The sequence below is a fragment of the Ruditapes philippinarum genome, unplaced genomic scaffold (assembly GCF_026571515.1).
Source record: "Ruditapes philippinarum isolate M1 unplaced genomic scaffold, ASM2657151v2 ctg2005_1_1_1_1, whole genome shotgun sequence".
Lineage (NCBI taxonomy): Eukaryota > Metazoa > Mollusca > Bivalvia > Venerida > Veneridae > Ruditapes > Ruditapes philippinarum.
Window position 1 is genome coordinate 126,502 of NW_026863570.1, and position 17,348 is coordinate 143,849.

Here is a 17,348-nt window from a genome sequence, read left to right on the forward strand (position 1 = left end):
GAGAATTTCTATGTTCTTTGGAACTAAAATTTAGTTTTTCATATGATGAATTATTATGCTTGATGTTTGGTATTTGTCTCTCTTCGCTCTTTCTTCTATGAGGTGAAGTTTCCAATCTGTCCAAGTCTCCCAGGGAGTGGCTTCCTCTCATAACTAACACTGGTATCTGCTCGTCACTAGATGACAACTGCGTGCAAACTTTCTTCTTATTATTTAAAAGTTTTCTCACTCCCGAGAACGGGCTACGTGGGAACGACTTTACGGCGTTATTTACATCCGACCTTAAATGCATTTCTAAGTCCCCACATGAACGATTAAGTCTTTTGTGGTTTGTTGAGAAATCTGTCGGAATCGGAAGTTCTTTTCTGAAACAAACGCTTGATTTTTACCAATGGACTACTACTTCCGGGTAGAACTGAATTGTCGTCTGCGCGTAGGTCGCTCATAGATTTGCTTGATTTCATTCCATTGAATGCTTGAGGTCCATTTACTTCTGCAGTACTTTGTGGGCTTCGTGGTGTTCGTTTTTTAACGAAACGTTGTATAGGGTTGAATGCTTTTTCTGCTGAAACTGATTTGAGTTTCAACTCGCGCACCTGCAATGCATTTAAAGAATTATCTTATATTGTTATTTATTCAATGCTCTCGGGGTGAGTCTATAGAGCTCTTTAATGTTAGTATGTTTTTAATTTTTTTATTCCATTCCATACAAGCTATAATTAAACATGTCACATATAATACGTTAATCTTTACACTACAGGAGGCGGAAACTGTTTGGTGGATCAAGGTAAGCATGCGAGTCCTTGCAGCGTGACCAAGTGCTATACTGTTGTACTGACTAACCATACAGTTGAAAATGGATTGTTCAAAATAGAAGAATATAGAAGCTGAAAAAGACTATTTAACTTAAAAAGGGTATGGAAGTATGAACTAGTACGTGAAAATTCTATGACTTAAACTATGTCAAAACGCCATTTATAATAAAATTACTGTTTCAAGCTGTAAACAGCGTGTTCCCGTATTTGTGATGTATTTGAAAAGGTATTCTTACTCGTTTAGAACCCTCGAACGCTGCATTTTTATCGTCTTCATTTGTAGCAGACACAACTTTGGCCTTCCTGACAATACCCGGCGTTTCTATGTTCTGAGTCACAGATTTGGGAGGAGCAAATACTCTGTCACATGACACGAGCATTGCCTGCATCATACACACATTTCCACATTAAGCAGATTTCCCCCACCCCCTGCTTTAACCCATTTGAACATTTTAAAAATTATTCTTGACATCTACATTATTTTTAAAAAACAGTCCAGATATCAATGCGCCTATACCACGTGACTTTTTTGTGATCTGCGTTGGTCGAAAAGGAGGTCCAGGCATAGTTTCCTTCCATAACCTTTTTTGACATTTCATTATTTTAATGAGAAAGTGTAGAGCCCGCTCATTTAAGTGAGGAACTCATACGTACGATATAATTACAGTCAAACATGTGAACAAAGGTCGTCCAAGGGAGATACTGAACATGTCTTTAATATACAAGTTGTCTTTATTTGAAGGCTAGTCGGTTTTATTCAATCAAAAAGGGTTGGCGAAGATTGACATTTATTTACACGGTGATTTTTATTCTGAGGTGGTCTTAATCACAAGTTTGACTGTATCGACAATGGGGCTCTTTATTATTCAAAGGTCAAAATTGCGATACAATAGTTGTATACATTCATGCGAAATTATTATCATACCATAAATCCATACCATACAGAGTGTTAATGTTACTACAGGTGTTATATTATATGTTATTTTGGTTTTGGAGTGATATATGTGGATATATTACCTTTCAAGATTTTATATATAACGGCTCGGGTGATATTTTATCTTGGCAGGTAATATATCCACATTATCGACCCCCAAACCAAATTTTTTGTATTACCCTTCCCTGCGTTTAAGCGTTTTAAAAAAAATCTTGTATTTTAAAATAAACGTCGAAAAAAGATTCCCTTTGGGGTACCCAATCAATAATTTATAAAATACATGACGTATTTTTTTCGACCTAAGAATGAAAAACAAGAAAAAGGTAGTCTTTAAACGCACTTTTTTGGGAAATTTAAATATCAAGCTTTCCATTTCATTTTTTGTTTTCTACTGATGAGAATTTTATGTTACTTTTATTTTGGGAAAATTTTTTATATTTGACAGCAAAAAACTGTTGTTCGGTTTTACATCGCGAAAAATTTAAACCGTAGGCATGCCCGCGCATGTTTTTTGGTGGGGTACCCAAGGGGGAAATTTTAGTGGTATTTTTAATTTTCCCGTCCGCTCTTTAAATTTCTTTCGGGTGATCATATCAATAAAAAAAATTGAATTAAAAATTTTAAATCCTTTAAAGGGTATTTGTATTTTGTTTACTTGCTTTTAAAAAACTGCAATTTTTTAACGTGAAAAAAAAAGAAATTTAACCTTAAGCAAAATTGGAAAAGCAAAACCCCTAGTCAGTTCGTACAAATTTTTCCTGGGCTTTCCCTGTTTATTCATTTTTTTGAGCAAAAAAACCCCAAATTAAAATTTTTCAGACAAGGATTGTATCTCATGGGCTTTTATGTCCATGGTAAAAATTTTTTTTTTCTAAATTTTGAATAAAAACTTTATTCCTTTTTATGTATCGTATAAAAGGTTTTAGAGGCCTGTTTTTAAAGATAAATGTTGCATGAAAAGTAGTTGAAATTTTTCAAAAATAATATATGTAGTGTATTCTGATTGGCTTAATTTATCTCGTGCCGGACTTTTGTAACTCGTGGCCACGACACAGTAACTCGTGGCCACGACATAGTATCTCGTGGTTACGACTTAGTACCTCGTGGCCCACGACTTAGCTATCTCGTGGCCGACTAAGTAACTCATGGCCACGACATAGCAGCTCGTGGCCACGGATAGAATCTCGTGCGCACGGGATAAATAAACACACACACAAACTGTATAAATTGGTGTATAGAAATGAATAAGACGTTTTGAAGTTCATTCTTTTTTGGTGAAAAAGGCGTTTAATTAATCAAGCGCCTTGTCCCGATATATACCGGATTACGATATTTAGCATGGTTAGTGTGTTGCCCCATCTCACTCAATAAGGTGGTAAAAAAAACATCTGAACGCAGGATTACCAATACATATTTATTTAAAGCTTTTTCTTTCAATGGCAGTTCGAGAGATCAATAGCTTTTAGTGACGGCTGTACACAAGTTTCTTTGGCAAGCTCGCAACTGGAATGAATATAATAAAAATAAATCAGATATACCTGTATAAAAAAAAAAAAACAAAAACATTCTGACACGCTTCACACTATTTCTCTATCAAGTGAATTATTACAAATTATAGTAGAATTATGCAGAGCATGACAAACGAATGTTTGCGTGTCGTAGGACGTCAGATATGACAAAAATAACCGAATGAGTTCAGGAAAATTACTTAGAACTACGCTGAATATGTTATCTATAATCTGATTTTGAAATATGAACCGAACCGTGCTTCAATCAATCAATCAACCAACCAACCAGCCAAGTAATCGATCAATCGATCAATCAATCAATCAACGAACGAATGAATGAATGAATGAATGAATTAATGAATGAACCAATCAATCAATCAACAAATGAATGAATGAATCATTCAATCAATCAGAGATCGGGTACTAAGGCAATGCCGAAAACATTTGAAATACATTTGTACAATGTTTGTTCGAGAAAGTAAAGGACATGATGACAAGAAACATTTTTTTTTGTTTACTGAAAAGTTGTAAATATATATAATAATGTAAATGAATCGCTCATCGAAGATACATTACTTCACACGGAAATTACACAATCATCACCCACTAAGTATTTATCTCCAATTATAAATGAAATATTGAGAAATATTGATGAAATAATTTGTGTATTTTAACTTTGCGTATGTTAACTGTAAACATTTTTTTTTTCCTTGCAGTGAAACATATTTTATGTATTTTCACTGGTGTGTTTTCGGACAACTTTTTAACTCAATTTAGCCAAATACAAAATTGCAGGGGAAGTGTTTCGAATCGTAATGTCAAAAAAGCGGAGAAGTATATAATAAACAGAAAATTCAAGTTTTTTTTCTATAGATACGGGATTTATTTTATAATCATGACATGATAATCATCATATTTCACTCGTGGCTACCGCCACTCATGAGTCATGAAATATATTTGTTTCCATATCACTCAATGAAATAAAATCCCGTATTTATAGAAAAAAAAAAACTTGAATATCCTCTGTATTGAATAAAATATTTACTGATTCACATATCGTCTGCCATCGGAACCACAGATAATCTCTATACCAAGTGAATCGCAGTCCATAGAATTCACGTATGTGCAAAGAAAAGACGAATGTAATGGATCTGTTGTGACGTGAGGTGTCGTGTGGGTACTATCCGAACCGGAAGTGACGGTAGATGTCGTCTGCTGTGACAAACTCTCCGGACCGGAAGTGACTGCATGTGTCGTCTGCTTTGTCAAACTATCTGGACCGGAAGTGAGTGCATGTGTCGTCTGCTTTAACAAACTATCTGGACCGGAAGTGACTGCAGGGCATGGTCCGTGATTGGCAAGTCTTAATGTTTGTGTCAAGGTCGAATACTCGCAGACGGCATGCGTGAACTAACAACTGTTAATAGTAATATTATAATGCATGATATCCGACACTTCATTAAAAGTCTGATTATCAGCAGTTAATTTTCGAAAAGTAAATTTTACAGATTTTAGAAAAGTAAAAATTTCTGCTTCTGAAAATGTGTTCTATCTCAAAGACAATCAATACTTACACTTTTAAAGTATACTTTACAGAATAATTTAACTTAAAAATGAATGAAGTTTTTTTTAAAAAATTGTAAATAAAACTAACCAGGTTTAGATACATCTGTTATGAAAGAGTTATACAAATTAGTTGATCAAATTTACATCAAGCTTTTACTGTGTTTTTTATTCTCTCCCTTGAGAAACTAATTTATTACTGGTTTTCATAGGTGACGCCATCCGTACCACATACTTTCTCATCTCCCATTGTCACGTGATTGGTACAGTCCACGAGCAAAAGTTCGAGACAAAGGCGTTTTGTGTAATGAAGGTCAAGGTTGACAATGGCTGCATCAACCTGTCCGGGACTTGGAATATGTACCTCCTCGTGACCATGACTTCTTGGTTTGAGGAATGCCACCGCCATGTTAATGGCTGCTGAATGAATCAAAGTACAGAATACGTGCAGTTGTCTGGCACATGACACAGTTGTTCGTAAAAAGTAGAGTCTATTAAAACTAAGTACAAATACATATGCTGATACGGATGATCTTAGGATTCCGGCAGGTTGCCTTGACAACAACAACAAAGTAAACGGAATGATTTTTAAAAATCGGTTGAATAGCCAAGGTCAAATACCAATGAAAAAAAATGACATTCAAAAAATTGCAAAGGAACGTGATTGACTTGTCAGACGCGCGCTATTTATGATTTTGGCAGACTCAGTTATTCTTATTGGATTTTAATCCTTTTCACGTTTTGACCTAAATGTTTAGATATGTCTTCTTATAACACGATTGCCTGTATTGCTTGTATTGTTTGAAATGTCTGGTTAGTTTTGATATTTGCAATAATTGGCCTTTACTTTGTTACTAATAAATCGATCGTCTTCATACAGTAGCACAGCTGCCTTAAGTACAATGTTTTAAAGACAACACACTCAATTTGATCTACCTTGACTGATAAATGACATTGACCATGAAGGTCAAATGATTGCACTTTCGCAGTTTTTTTGCTGTAGTTGGCAATTACATTAATTTGTAAGTAATAAATGAACTGTCTTCATACCTGGGAAGAAAAATCCTTCGGACAAGACTTTAAAAAAGAGTTTATTAAATTGAACTTGATTTAATTTGACCTTGACATTAAAGGTCACATTAGGGAATTGTACTTGTATGGGTCATAGCTTTCTTGTTTATTGATGGTTTTGATTTGTACTTGAGCAAAAGAACACTGATAACAAAACTGACATATTAAGAAATTGAAATATGGTATTTGAATATAAACGACGTTGCATCAAGGTCAAATTTTGAGTTCAATTAAGATTGTCATAACTTTGTTATCTATTTATGGATTTGATTTTATACTTGGACCAAAGATGCCTTGCGATAAGACCCAAATGTTGAATATTCATTTATGACCTTTACTTTTATTTTACATTGTCTGCTGTTGTCCAACTATTAAATGTGTCTTTAATTGTCATAACTTTGTTATTTATTACAGATTTGATTTGATTTATACTTGTACAAAAATACAACAACAACACATATGATAAAACTGGCATGTTGAACTATTCTGTCTAAAATTGTCGTAACTTTGTTATTTATTTATTTGTTTATTTGATTAATTCTTTTACAAGCGGACACTTATGACAAAACTGATATGATTATTAATTCAAATGTGTTCACTGGGGCATGCAGGTCTAGAATTTCATTTTCTCTCTGAAATGCCAAAAGCGCGTTTTTCTCCGCTAACCATTAATTTGACCGCGAAAATGGGGGGGTTTTGGGGTCTCTTTTTATTCCTTTTGTGGACACAAACGTTACTATCTGTATTCCCGTACCCCTATTTTTTAGATATGCAAATTCTACCCCTTTTTGGCGAATTAAAACTTTTATCGCGTTAACAAAATGCTTTTTTTTTTTTATTCCTCTTTTTTTTTAAAGTACATTTTTAGTTCGGTAAAAAAAAACCATTTGCCATTTTTAAATTTTTAGGTTCCGGAAAAAAAAACTATTTTGGGCCCAATTTTCCCGAACCTCTTTTTCGTTGGGTTCTTTTTGGGTTTGTACAGTATGTAAAGAATAAATAGTCTTTGTTTACATTTTGTTAATTTGTTAAATTTGTTTACATTTTTTCACTTTTTCAAGTTCAAGATCTATGCTCTTAAAAACCCTTATTTATTAAAAATTTAAAAATTTATGTTTGCATTTCCTAAAGAAGTAAAATTATTTTTTTAGCATTGGCCCTTTAAGAAAGTGTTTGGGGGTGTTAAAAATGCCGACTCTGATGGGAAAAAAAAATTTAAAAAAAATCAATATTTAGAAAAAGTAAAAATTTTAAAAGTAAAAAAACTTTCGTCAAATTATATTTAAAAAATTTTTTGTGGATTTAAGACTGATTTTTTTCTAGCCCTTTTCTATGCTTACTAACGCAGGGATGTTTTGTTTCTGTTTTTTTTGGAAATGTTCGGGATTTAAGGGGGTGAAAAATTTAAAAAGATTATTTTTTTTACTTTTTTAAAAAATTAAAAAATAATTTTCCAAAAATTTTTCATGAAAAAATTTGGGGGCTTTGTTAATAGTTTTAAAAAAGAAAGGGCAATCTAAATGGACAACAAAAAAAAAAAAAAGTAAATGTGCCCTTTTTTAAGTTTTTTTTTCTTTTTTTTTTTAAAACTTTTAAAATTTTTGTCATTTCCCCCGGGGGGAAATTTTCTATCAGATTGGGGCAATTGCCCCCAAAAATTATAGAGAATGCAAAAACAACACAACAAAAACAACGAAAACAAAACAACCAAAAACAACCAAAACAACAACACCAACAACGTTAACGATAACAACAAAAACAACAACAACAACAATAACGATAACAACAAAAACAACAGCAACAACACATGCAAAATGAAACGGTGCGTAATCACCATTTGCATTTAATTTTACTTCCAGTTTCAATTTAATTTTACTCATTATAATGATGAAGTGAGTAACAGATTTCTGGAAAGTTGTATGGTACGGACTAGTAGTATAGGCGTCTCTTTAACGCCACGACTGCGCATGCGCGGCGCCATATTGGATTCTATTTTTAGAATGACATCATCGTTCTATATTTAGAAATTCATTTTTAATCTCCCGGAAGTATACGGAGCTGACTCGTATACACGATTTAGGGCTTGAATCGCGGACATTGAAGGTCAGGTCCTCGGCCCTAGACGGGGAGATAACATTTCAAATGAAAATTATACACATGTATCCATAAAAAATATGAATGAAATGACTTACCTTTTAATTAGGACATTTTGTATTTAAATAATAGGTTGTATTATTTATATAACATTATTAATAAAAATAGTATTAAAAACTTAATTCAATATTAATATATTATTTCAAATGTGTTTTTCTATAAACATTCCAAATAAAAGAAAATGCGTTAGTAATAAGATATAATTGAAAACTGACTGACTAATTGATTCTTTATAATACAATGAATAAGACAATTAATTAATTTAAATGTGTTTCTTCATAAAGTTTTTTAACATATAACAAAATATATGAAATTAATTTTCAATTTAATTCGATATTATGAGTCAGTCAAATAATGTTTCTATATAAGATAATAATAAGGACTTTTACTGTAAAATAATTTAATAAATATTTACGTAAAATACATACATACGATGTTGACTTTTCGGCGTTCCGCAACGAAATGACTCAAGTTTTTTTTGTATTCCTTAATATGCATGACCGGTTCTAGTGACCTCATTAGCTAATTTAAAAACGGACAAAAGGCTATTCAGGTGTCAAAATTAATCCATTCAGAATGTCAACAATGTTTGGCGTATGTTGATTTAAGAGCAGATGTGCGGACAATGGTCCATTCAACTGTTAAAATTAATCCCTTTAAAGTTGCCACGCTGTTTGGCTTGTGTTTATTTAGGGACGAATATTTTAACAATGGTCTATTCAAGTGCCAAGCCTAACTTGTTTACATTATTTGGCTTGTGTTTGTTTAAGGACGGAAACTTTAACAAAGGTTCATTTAACTGTCAAAATTAATCCCTTTAAAGTCGCCGCGATGTTTGGCGTCTTGTTTATTTAGGGACGAATACTTTAACAATGGTCTATTCATATGTCAAAATTAATCCCTTTACAGTCTTCGCGCTGTTTGGCGTTTGTTTATATAAACCCGAATGCGGTATAATGGACATTGATTTTATCAATAGTGTACTTTTTAAGGGTCCCGGTCAGCGAAATGTTTACTTAATGCAAACAGACTGCTGAAATAAGGATTAAAATTTGTAGAAAATGTTGCAACTTATAGAATTATGACTTATACCTAATACTGTTTTGTTTTTTAGTCTACAAAATGCTGTTTTTTACAATTAGAATGAAATTTCATTCCCTTGCGTATATTTTTGAGAAATTTCATTCAAAGAATTTAAGCTACAAACCGGTTTTTTCCTCTTTAGGGCAACCGTTTACGATATGATTTTTTAATTTTTCACTACCAATTGAAAGAACATTTCAATACCTTTCATTTACACCCCCCATTTTCGATTCGATTTTTAGCCGTTCTCGAGTTATGACCAATTAGCGATTTTTAAACCAATTTTTAAAAGTCCATAAAACCGTTAGATTTATATGCCGTTTGAAAGATCTCTGCGAGTAGATACAGAAAATGTATTATTATATGGATCTATCTCTTACCGTTTTTGAGATAGGAGAGTTTGAATATGGCAAACAAAATCACTCATGCGGAAAAACGCGCATAACTTTTTCGTTTATGAACGAAACATAGTCGTGTTTGGTATCAAATTGAAGGTCTTGACGAGTACATTTTAGTCACGCGATCAAACCGGATGTCAAGTCACTCGTGCGTGAAATTCATTTTTTCTCCCCAACCAACGGACCGATCTTATCAATACCTGTATCGAACGAAAGGTATTACTCACTAGATTCAGAAAATGTATAATTTTGTATCGCTGACTCGGATAGGACCCGATAAATGAAGTAAAATCACTCAAGCGTAAAATGTGGATTTACGCCTTTATTAGTCAATATAACCCGGTCATGTTTGGTATCGTACGAAATGTTTTAAGGCGCTCTTTATAAATACGGACTAAAATCGAAATAAAAATCACTATTAAATCTTTTAATCATTCTTCATTGAAAATACTGTACTCGAAATATAAACTCAACTTACTGCGTTAATGATGTTTACTCTATGACGTCCAATCACCAAATGACCGAAGTCACCAGTGCGATACATTATACGCATGCGCTGATCTAAATTTAGAAATGACATTGTCCAATTTAACAGCAGTTTCTCTTTTCTTACGGACTAAATGTAACCAATCAGATAGAAGGATTACTTGACCAATGATTTTGATCACGTGACTATAAATAACATAAATAGATGAATAACGTCATGCCAAAAATAGTAGCCAATCAGATTTTAATACGTGTGTATATAAATGAATACTAATAAGCGTATTGGCATAAGCAAGATGAACGCCACTAATTGTACATCCTTCAACCAAAACATGGAATATTACGAAAGTAGACTTAAGACGTTCGATACGTATCCAAAACAATTACTCCCGAATAAGTACGAACTGGCAAGCGCGGGATTATACTACAGCGGGAAATCAGACTTGTGCGAGTGTTTCAGATGTCACATAAAATTAAGCGCCTGGGATAGATCGGACATTGCATTGAGAGAACATCACAAGTGGTCACCCAATTGCGAATATATTAAAATAGTAGGCGCTCCTCAACAAAAACCGCCCCCAATAGGCGGATTTGGTGCGTTTGTATCAACAACTAGGTCAACACCTTGCGGTTTTGGAGGATTCGGTGGTTTAAGTTCAACGGTATCTACTGTATCAAATTAGACGAAAAAAAAATGTTGACATTCATTTGTATAACCATAACATTGATAGTGTACTACTGTATTGTAACATATCTTTTGTGTTTCTTTGTAAGAATATGTTTATCTGCGTATATTTTATCAATAAACATGTATGACTGGAAACAGGATTTGTCATCTATTAATCTCCTGCTCCTTTACCACCACCATTAATCTTCTGCTCCTTCAGCACCACCACCAACCACCAAAACCACACCACCGCCGCCGCCGCCGCCGCCACCACCGCCGCCGCCGCCGCCGCCACCGCCGCCGCCGCCGCCGCCACCGCCGCCGCCGCCGCCGCCGCCACCGCCGCCACCACCACCGCCACCACCACCACCACCACCACCACTAACAACAACAACACTTCACTCCAACGTAAGAAGGGTGACTAACCAGTATAAGAACGAATACTTTAGTGTACTTTTGTGTCTTTTTTTTATAATGAATCAATGTTCAATTTGTCAACAACTTTTCTCAAGACGCGACGTCATGTTGAGACATCATCGTAACCTGCACGAGACTGACGAAATTGTAAGAGATAAGCATTCATCACCACAATAACCCCTGGGTGGCGGCGGTGGCGGCGGCGGCGGCGGTGGCGGTGGCGGCGGCGGCGGCGGCGGCGGTGGTGGCGGCGGCGGCGGCGGCGGTGGTGGTGGTGGTGGTGGTTGGTGGTGGTGCTGAAGGAGCAGAAGATTAATGGTGGTGGTAAAGGAGCAGGAGATTAATAGATGACAAATCCTGTTTCCAGTCATACATGTTTATTGATAAAATATACGCAGATAAACATATTCTTACAAAGAAACACAAAAGATATGTTACAATACAGTAGTACACTATCAATGTTATGGTTATACAAATGAATGTCAACATTTTTTATTTATTATTTTTTTTTTTCGTCTAATTTGATGCAGTAGATACCGTTGAACTTAAACCACCAAATCCTCCAAAACCGCAAGATGTTGACCTAGTTGTTGATACAAACGCACCAAATCCGCCTATTGGGGGCGGTTTTTGTTGAGGAGCGCCTACTATTTTAATATATTCGCAATTGGGTGACCACTTGTGATGTTCTCTCAATGCAATGTCCGATCTATCCCAGGCGCTTAATTTTATGTGACATCTGAAACACTCGCACAAGTCTGATTTCCCACTGTAGTATAATCCCGCGCTTGCCAGTTCGTACTTATTCGGGAGTAATTGTTTTGGATACGTATCGAACGTCTTAAGTCTACTTTCGTAATATTCCATGTTTTGGTTGAAGGATGTACAGTCAGTGGCGTTCATCTTGCTTATGCCAATACGCTAATAAGTATTCATTTATATACACACGTATTAAAATCTGATTGGCAGCTATTTTTGGCATGACGTTATTCATCTATTTATGTCATTTATAGTCACGTGATCAAAATCATTGGTCAAGTAATCCTTCTATCTGATTGGTTACATTTAGTCCGTAAGAAAAGAGAAACTGCTGTTAAATTGGACAATGTCATTTCTAAATTTAGATCAGCGCATGCGTATGATGTATCGCACTGGTGACTTCGGTCATTTGGTGATTGGACGTCATAGAGTAAACATCATTAACGCAGTAAGTTGAGTTTATATTTCGAGTACAGTATTTTCAATGAAGAATGATTAAAAGATTTAATAGTGATTTTTATTTCGATTTTAGTCCGTATTTATAAAGAGCGCCTTAAAACATTTCGTACGATACCAAACATGACCGGGTTATATTGACTAATAAAGGCGTAAATCCACATTTTACGCTTAAGTTATTTTACTTCATTTATCGGGTCCTATCCGAGTCAGCGATACAAAATTATACATTTTCTGAATCTAGTGAGTAATACCTTTCGTTCGATACAGGTATTGATAAGATCTGTCCGTTGGTTGGGGAGAAAAAATGAATTTCACGCACGAGTGACTTGACATCCGGTTTGATCGCGTGACTAAAATGAACTCGTCAAGGCCTTCAATTTGATACCAAACACGACTATGTTTCGTTCATAAACGAAAAAGTTATGCGCGTTTTTCCGCATGAGTGATTTTGTTTGCCATATTCAAACTCTCCTATCTCAAAAACGGAAAGAGATAGATTCATATAATAATACATTTTCTGTATCTACTCGCAGAGATCTTTCAAACGGCATATAACTCTAACGGTTTTATGGACTTTTAAAAATTGGTTTAAAAATCGCTAAAGGGCCATAACTCGAGAACGGCTAAAAATCGAATCGAAAATGGGGGGTGTAAATGAAAGGTATTGAAATGTTCTTTCAATTGGTAGTGAAAAATTAAAAAATCATATCGTAAACGGTTGCCCTAAAGAGGAAAAAACCGGTTTGTAGCTTAATTTCTTTGAATGAAATTTCTCAAAAATATACGCAAGGGAATGAAATTTCATTCTAATTGTAAAAAACAGCATTTTGTAGACTAAAAAACAAAACAGTATTAGGTATAAGTCATAATTCTATAAGTTGCAACATTTTCTACAAATTTTAATCCTTATTTCAGCAGTCTGTTTGCATTAAGTAAACATTTCGCTGACCGGGACCCTTAAAAAGTACACTATTGATAAAATCAATGTCCATTATACCGCATTCGGGTTTATATAAACAAACGCCAAACAGCGCGGAGACTTTAAAGGGATTAATTTTGACATATGAATAGACCATTGTTAAAGTATTCGTCCCTAAATAAACAAGACGCCAAACATCGCGGCGACTTTAAAGGGATTAATTTTGACAGTTAAATGAACCTTTGTTAAAGTTTCCGTCCTTAAACAAACACAAGCCAAATAATGTAAACAAGTTAGGCTTGGCACTTGAATAGACCATTGTTAAAATATTCGTCCCTAAATAAACACAAGCCAAACAGCGTGGCAACTTTAAAGGGATTAATTTTAACAGTTGAATGGACCATTGTCCGCACATCTGCTCTTAAATCAACATACGCCAGACATTGTTGACATTCTGAATGGATTAATTTTGACACCTGAATAGCCTTTTGTCCGTTTTTAAATTAGCTAATGAGGTCACTAAAACCGGTCATGCATATTAAGGAATGCAAAAAACTTGAAAGAGTCATTTCGTTGCGGAACGCCGAAAAGTCAACATCGTATGTATGTATTTTACGTAAATATTTATTAAATTATTTTACAGTAAAAGTCCTTATTATTATCTTATATAGAAACATTATTTGACTGACTCATAATATCGAATTAAATTGAAAATTAATTTCATATATTTTGTTATATGTTAAAAAACTTTATGAAGAAACACATTTAAATTAATTAATTGTCTTATTCATTGTATTATAAAGAATCAATTAGTCAGTCAGTTTTCAATTATATCTTATTACTAACGCATTTTCTTTTATTTGGAATGTTTATAGAAAAACACATTTGAAAAATAATATATATTAATATTGAATTAAGTTTTTAATACTATTTTTATTAATAATGTTATATAAATAATACAGACTATTATTTAAATACAAAATGTCCTAATTAAAAGGTAAGTCATTTCATTCATATTTTTTATGGATACATGTGTATAATTTTCATTTGAAATGTTATCTCCCCGTCTAGGGCCGAGGACCTGACCTTCAATGTCCGCGATTCAAGCCCTAAATCGTGTATACGAGTCAGCTCCGTATACTTCCGGGAGATTAAAAATGAATTTCTAAATATAGAACGATGATGTCATTCTAAAAATAGAATCCAATATGGCGCCGCGCATGCGCAGTCGTGGCGTTAAAGAGACGCCTATACTACTCGGACTGACGGACAGACCCGCTAAAAGACAAAATTTAAGGTATACCTTTGGTGCCATATGGTATAAATACCGATAGTGACATGCTAAATGGAAAGTTATTTTGTACATGTATTATAATTATACAATAAATAACATATATAACGTACAATATATAAAGTTCAAAATATGATTTACAATATATAACTGTGATAACAAACCTAGCGAGAAAAGTAAAAATCCAGTTATATTTAGTATCATTTTATCTATATGACGCCTTAAACCAGATTTGACAATTTCAATGCCTACTTATCTGATTAATCGTAATTGTCGCGCATGCGCACACATACAATTCCTAGGCCAGCCATGACCTATCAATTGCTGTTCTGATTTAGAGAAACTAGAACAGCTTGACATTCTTTTACGGACTTGGCCTGGTCAATTTACGCCTTCTTTACTCTATAGTCAGTCTGCAACATTTAAGGTTAAGTTCTGGACTGCTATTAACCTTTTACCCCATGAGCGAATTGCTAAAAATGGCCGTTTTCATTGAAAAGCCTCCTGTAACAAGTTAAAACTGCTATGAAACTATGAAAAATGCTTCAATACTGATGAAATTTGGCTCAAATGTTGACTAGACCATAGCCTCTGTAACAGCATGCGCAATCGTAAATTTCCTGTTACCTTGGCAACGGGGGACGTCTCAAAATTGCAAAAAATCACTACTTTGCATTGTTTTTATCCATCAAAACTGATTTCAAAGTGCTGCAACTTCTCAATGAATTGAGATAGAGTAAAAGGCTTTTCAGTGTCAGTTACTAGTTACCCTAAGATCGAGCTGAGGCCATTTTTAGCCCGACACAAGTCCAAAATTTTCTTTGCGATGAGGGGGACTCCGCCCCCTTCAAACCCACCAAACAGAAAGGGGCACATCCCCCTTCTGGCAAACCCCTGATGTAATATTTGGATGGTGGACGGCGCAGAAAAAGTGGTCACTTTTTAAAAAACATTTCTCAAACGAAAAACAGTGTTTGGGGCCTAAACATGGCATTTGTTCACTGCCTGAGGTCTCAAAAGTGTGGGGGGGGGGGGGGAGTCAAAAAGCCGTCGAAACACGCTTATATAGCGGAAAGGCTAAACTCAGCAGAAATCTGTATTTCATAACTCATACAAAATGTATCCTTATGTTAACTGTCTACGTTTCACAATATTTTTTCATTTGTTAAGTCACTGTCAAATTATGGAATCTATGCTGGCGTGTAGTTCTTCTCGAATCCTTCCACCAAGAAATGAGATCCAGCAAAATACACCCCCCCCCCCCAAAAAAAAAAAAATAAAGTCATCAGAAATGACACTAAATGTACAATGTTACAATAAATACACCTCAAATGTAACCAGTCACATCAAATTGACTTAGAAAATTAAAAACAACACGTGTTATATGACGTCATTTCAAGCAACATTATTACATGTCTTGCAAAATAATTTGAATAATTTAAGGAAAATATTCATTAATTCAAAACACATTTTGCTGGTTATGAAGTTAAATAAGCACCGTTGTTTCATTGTTGTTTACAATACAAAAAGACATGTTTCATATCATTTGCAATGTCTCTACAACTGAGTCGATCAGGACGATTCATTGTATTCATTGTATTTTAAATTAGCCAATGAGCTCTAAAATAACTTTATTCTGACATCTGTGATTTTAACAATGTATCCGCCCTGAAAAGTTGTGTTGTTCAGTATCAAGTGCTAGTGACTTGAAAATCACACTGATACTGTGTAGAACATATGATGTTTTTTCCAACAAATTCAGTGGTGAGTTTTAAAGACGTCAGGTGCCGCGTCGTGTTTTCGAAGTACGAGCGGGTTGAACCTGAGAAAAATAACTGACATTCTGTCAGCTAGTCAGATCGCTATTTCACAATGATCGAAGCTTTTGGCGGGAATTGAACCAATGGCGGTGAGGGCTGAGTGATTAAGTCAGCCAACTTTAGTTTTAGTTTATAGTTCATTCAAATTTATTCTAGTTCGATTCTGTTGGAACCTATATGCTTATGAAACAGTCTCGAATCCGTTCCTGGAACAAACCAGTACTAAGCAATGAACAAGGAAACAACGGCTTGCCCCTGACAGGGTTTGAACCCAAGCGGGCAGTTATCCTTAGGTAAATTGTCTGACGCGTTAACTACTTGGCCAAGCCAACTTTACCACTGGGCTACGAAGATCACTTCATAATTCTACCTGTCTTGTGATTGTGACCACCCTGACATTTTGTTGATATAAATTGGTATATAAAAGCATATCTGAGGCATAATGGTCTTTCAAAGAAGTTTCATGTAAGCTAACAATTAGATACAGATAATTATTAATCGTGTACACTCTTTTTTTTATAGAATCTTAGAATTTATTAAATCTATGTTCATACTGCGGCCAGCTTGTTTTGGTTCTTATATCTAAGTTCATAATGCAGACAGCGTGTTATGGTTCTTAAATTTAAGTTCATACTGCGGCCAGCTTGCTAGGTTCTTAAATCTAATTTCATACTGCGGCCAGCTTGTTATGGTTCTTAAATCTAAGTTCATACTGCGGCCAGCTTGTTATGGTTCTTAAATCTTAGTTCATAATGCAGACAGCTTGTTATGGTTCTTAAATCTTAGTTTATACTGCAGCCAGCTTGTTATGGTTCTTAAATCTAAGTTCATACTGCGGCCAGCTTGTTATGGTTCTTAAATCTTAGTTCATAATGCAGACAGCTTGTTATGGTTCTTAAATCTACGTTGTTTTTTTTACTGCGGCAAGCTTGTTATGGTTCTTAAATCTAAGTTCATACTGCGGTCAGCTTGTTATTGTTCTTAAATCTACGTTGTTTTTTTAC

General features: G+C 34.6%; 2 protein-coding genes across 2 annotated transcripts; both read right to left on the reverse strand.

Annotated features, from left to right (window-relative positions):
• Nucleotides 1-314: 314 nt before the first annotated feature.
• LOC132722528 (uncharacterized) lies at nucleotides 315-1,213 on the reverse strand. The gene is made up of 2 exons (XM_060707036.1): nucleotides 1,052-1,213; nucleotides 315-596 (listed from the first exon to the last, which is right to left on the reverse strand). The coding sequence occupies exons 1-2, from the start codon at nucleotides 1,205-1,207 to the stop codon at nucleotides 315-317; spliced, it is 438 nt and encodes a 145-aa protein (XP_060563019.1). The 5' UTR covers nucleotides 1,208-1,213.
• A 1,946-nt stretch (nucleotides 1,214-3,159) lies between these two features.
• Nucleotides 3,160-4,660, reverse strand: LOC132722529 (uncharacterized). Its single transcript, XM_060707037.1, has 3 exons — nucleotides 4,656-4,660; nucleotides 4,303-4,620; nucleotides 3,160-3,252 (listed from the first exon to the last, which is right to left on the reverse strand). The coding sequence occupies exons 1-3, from the start codon at nucleotides 4,658-4,660 to the stop codon at nucleotides 3,183-3,185; spliced, it is 393 nt and encodes a 130-aa protein (XP_060563020.1). The 3' UTR covers nucleotides 3,160-3,182.
• Between the last annotated feature and the right edge of the window lie 12,688 nt (nucleotides 4,661-17,348).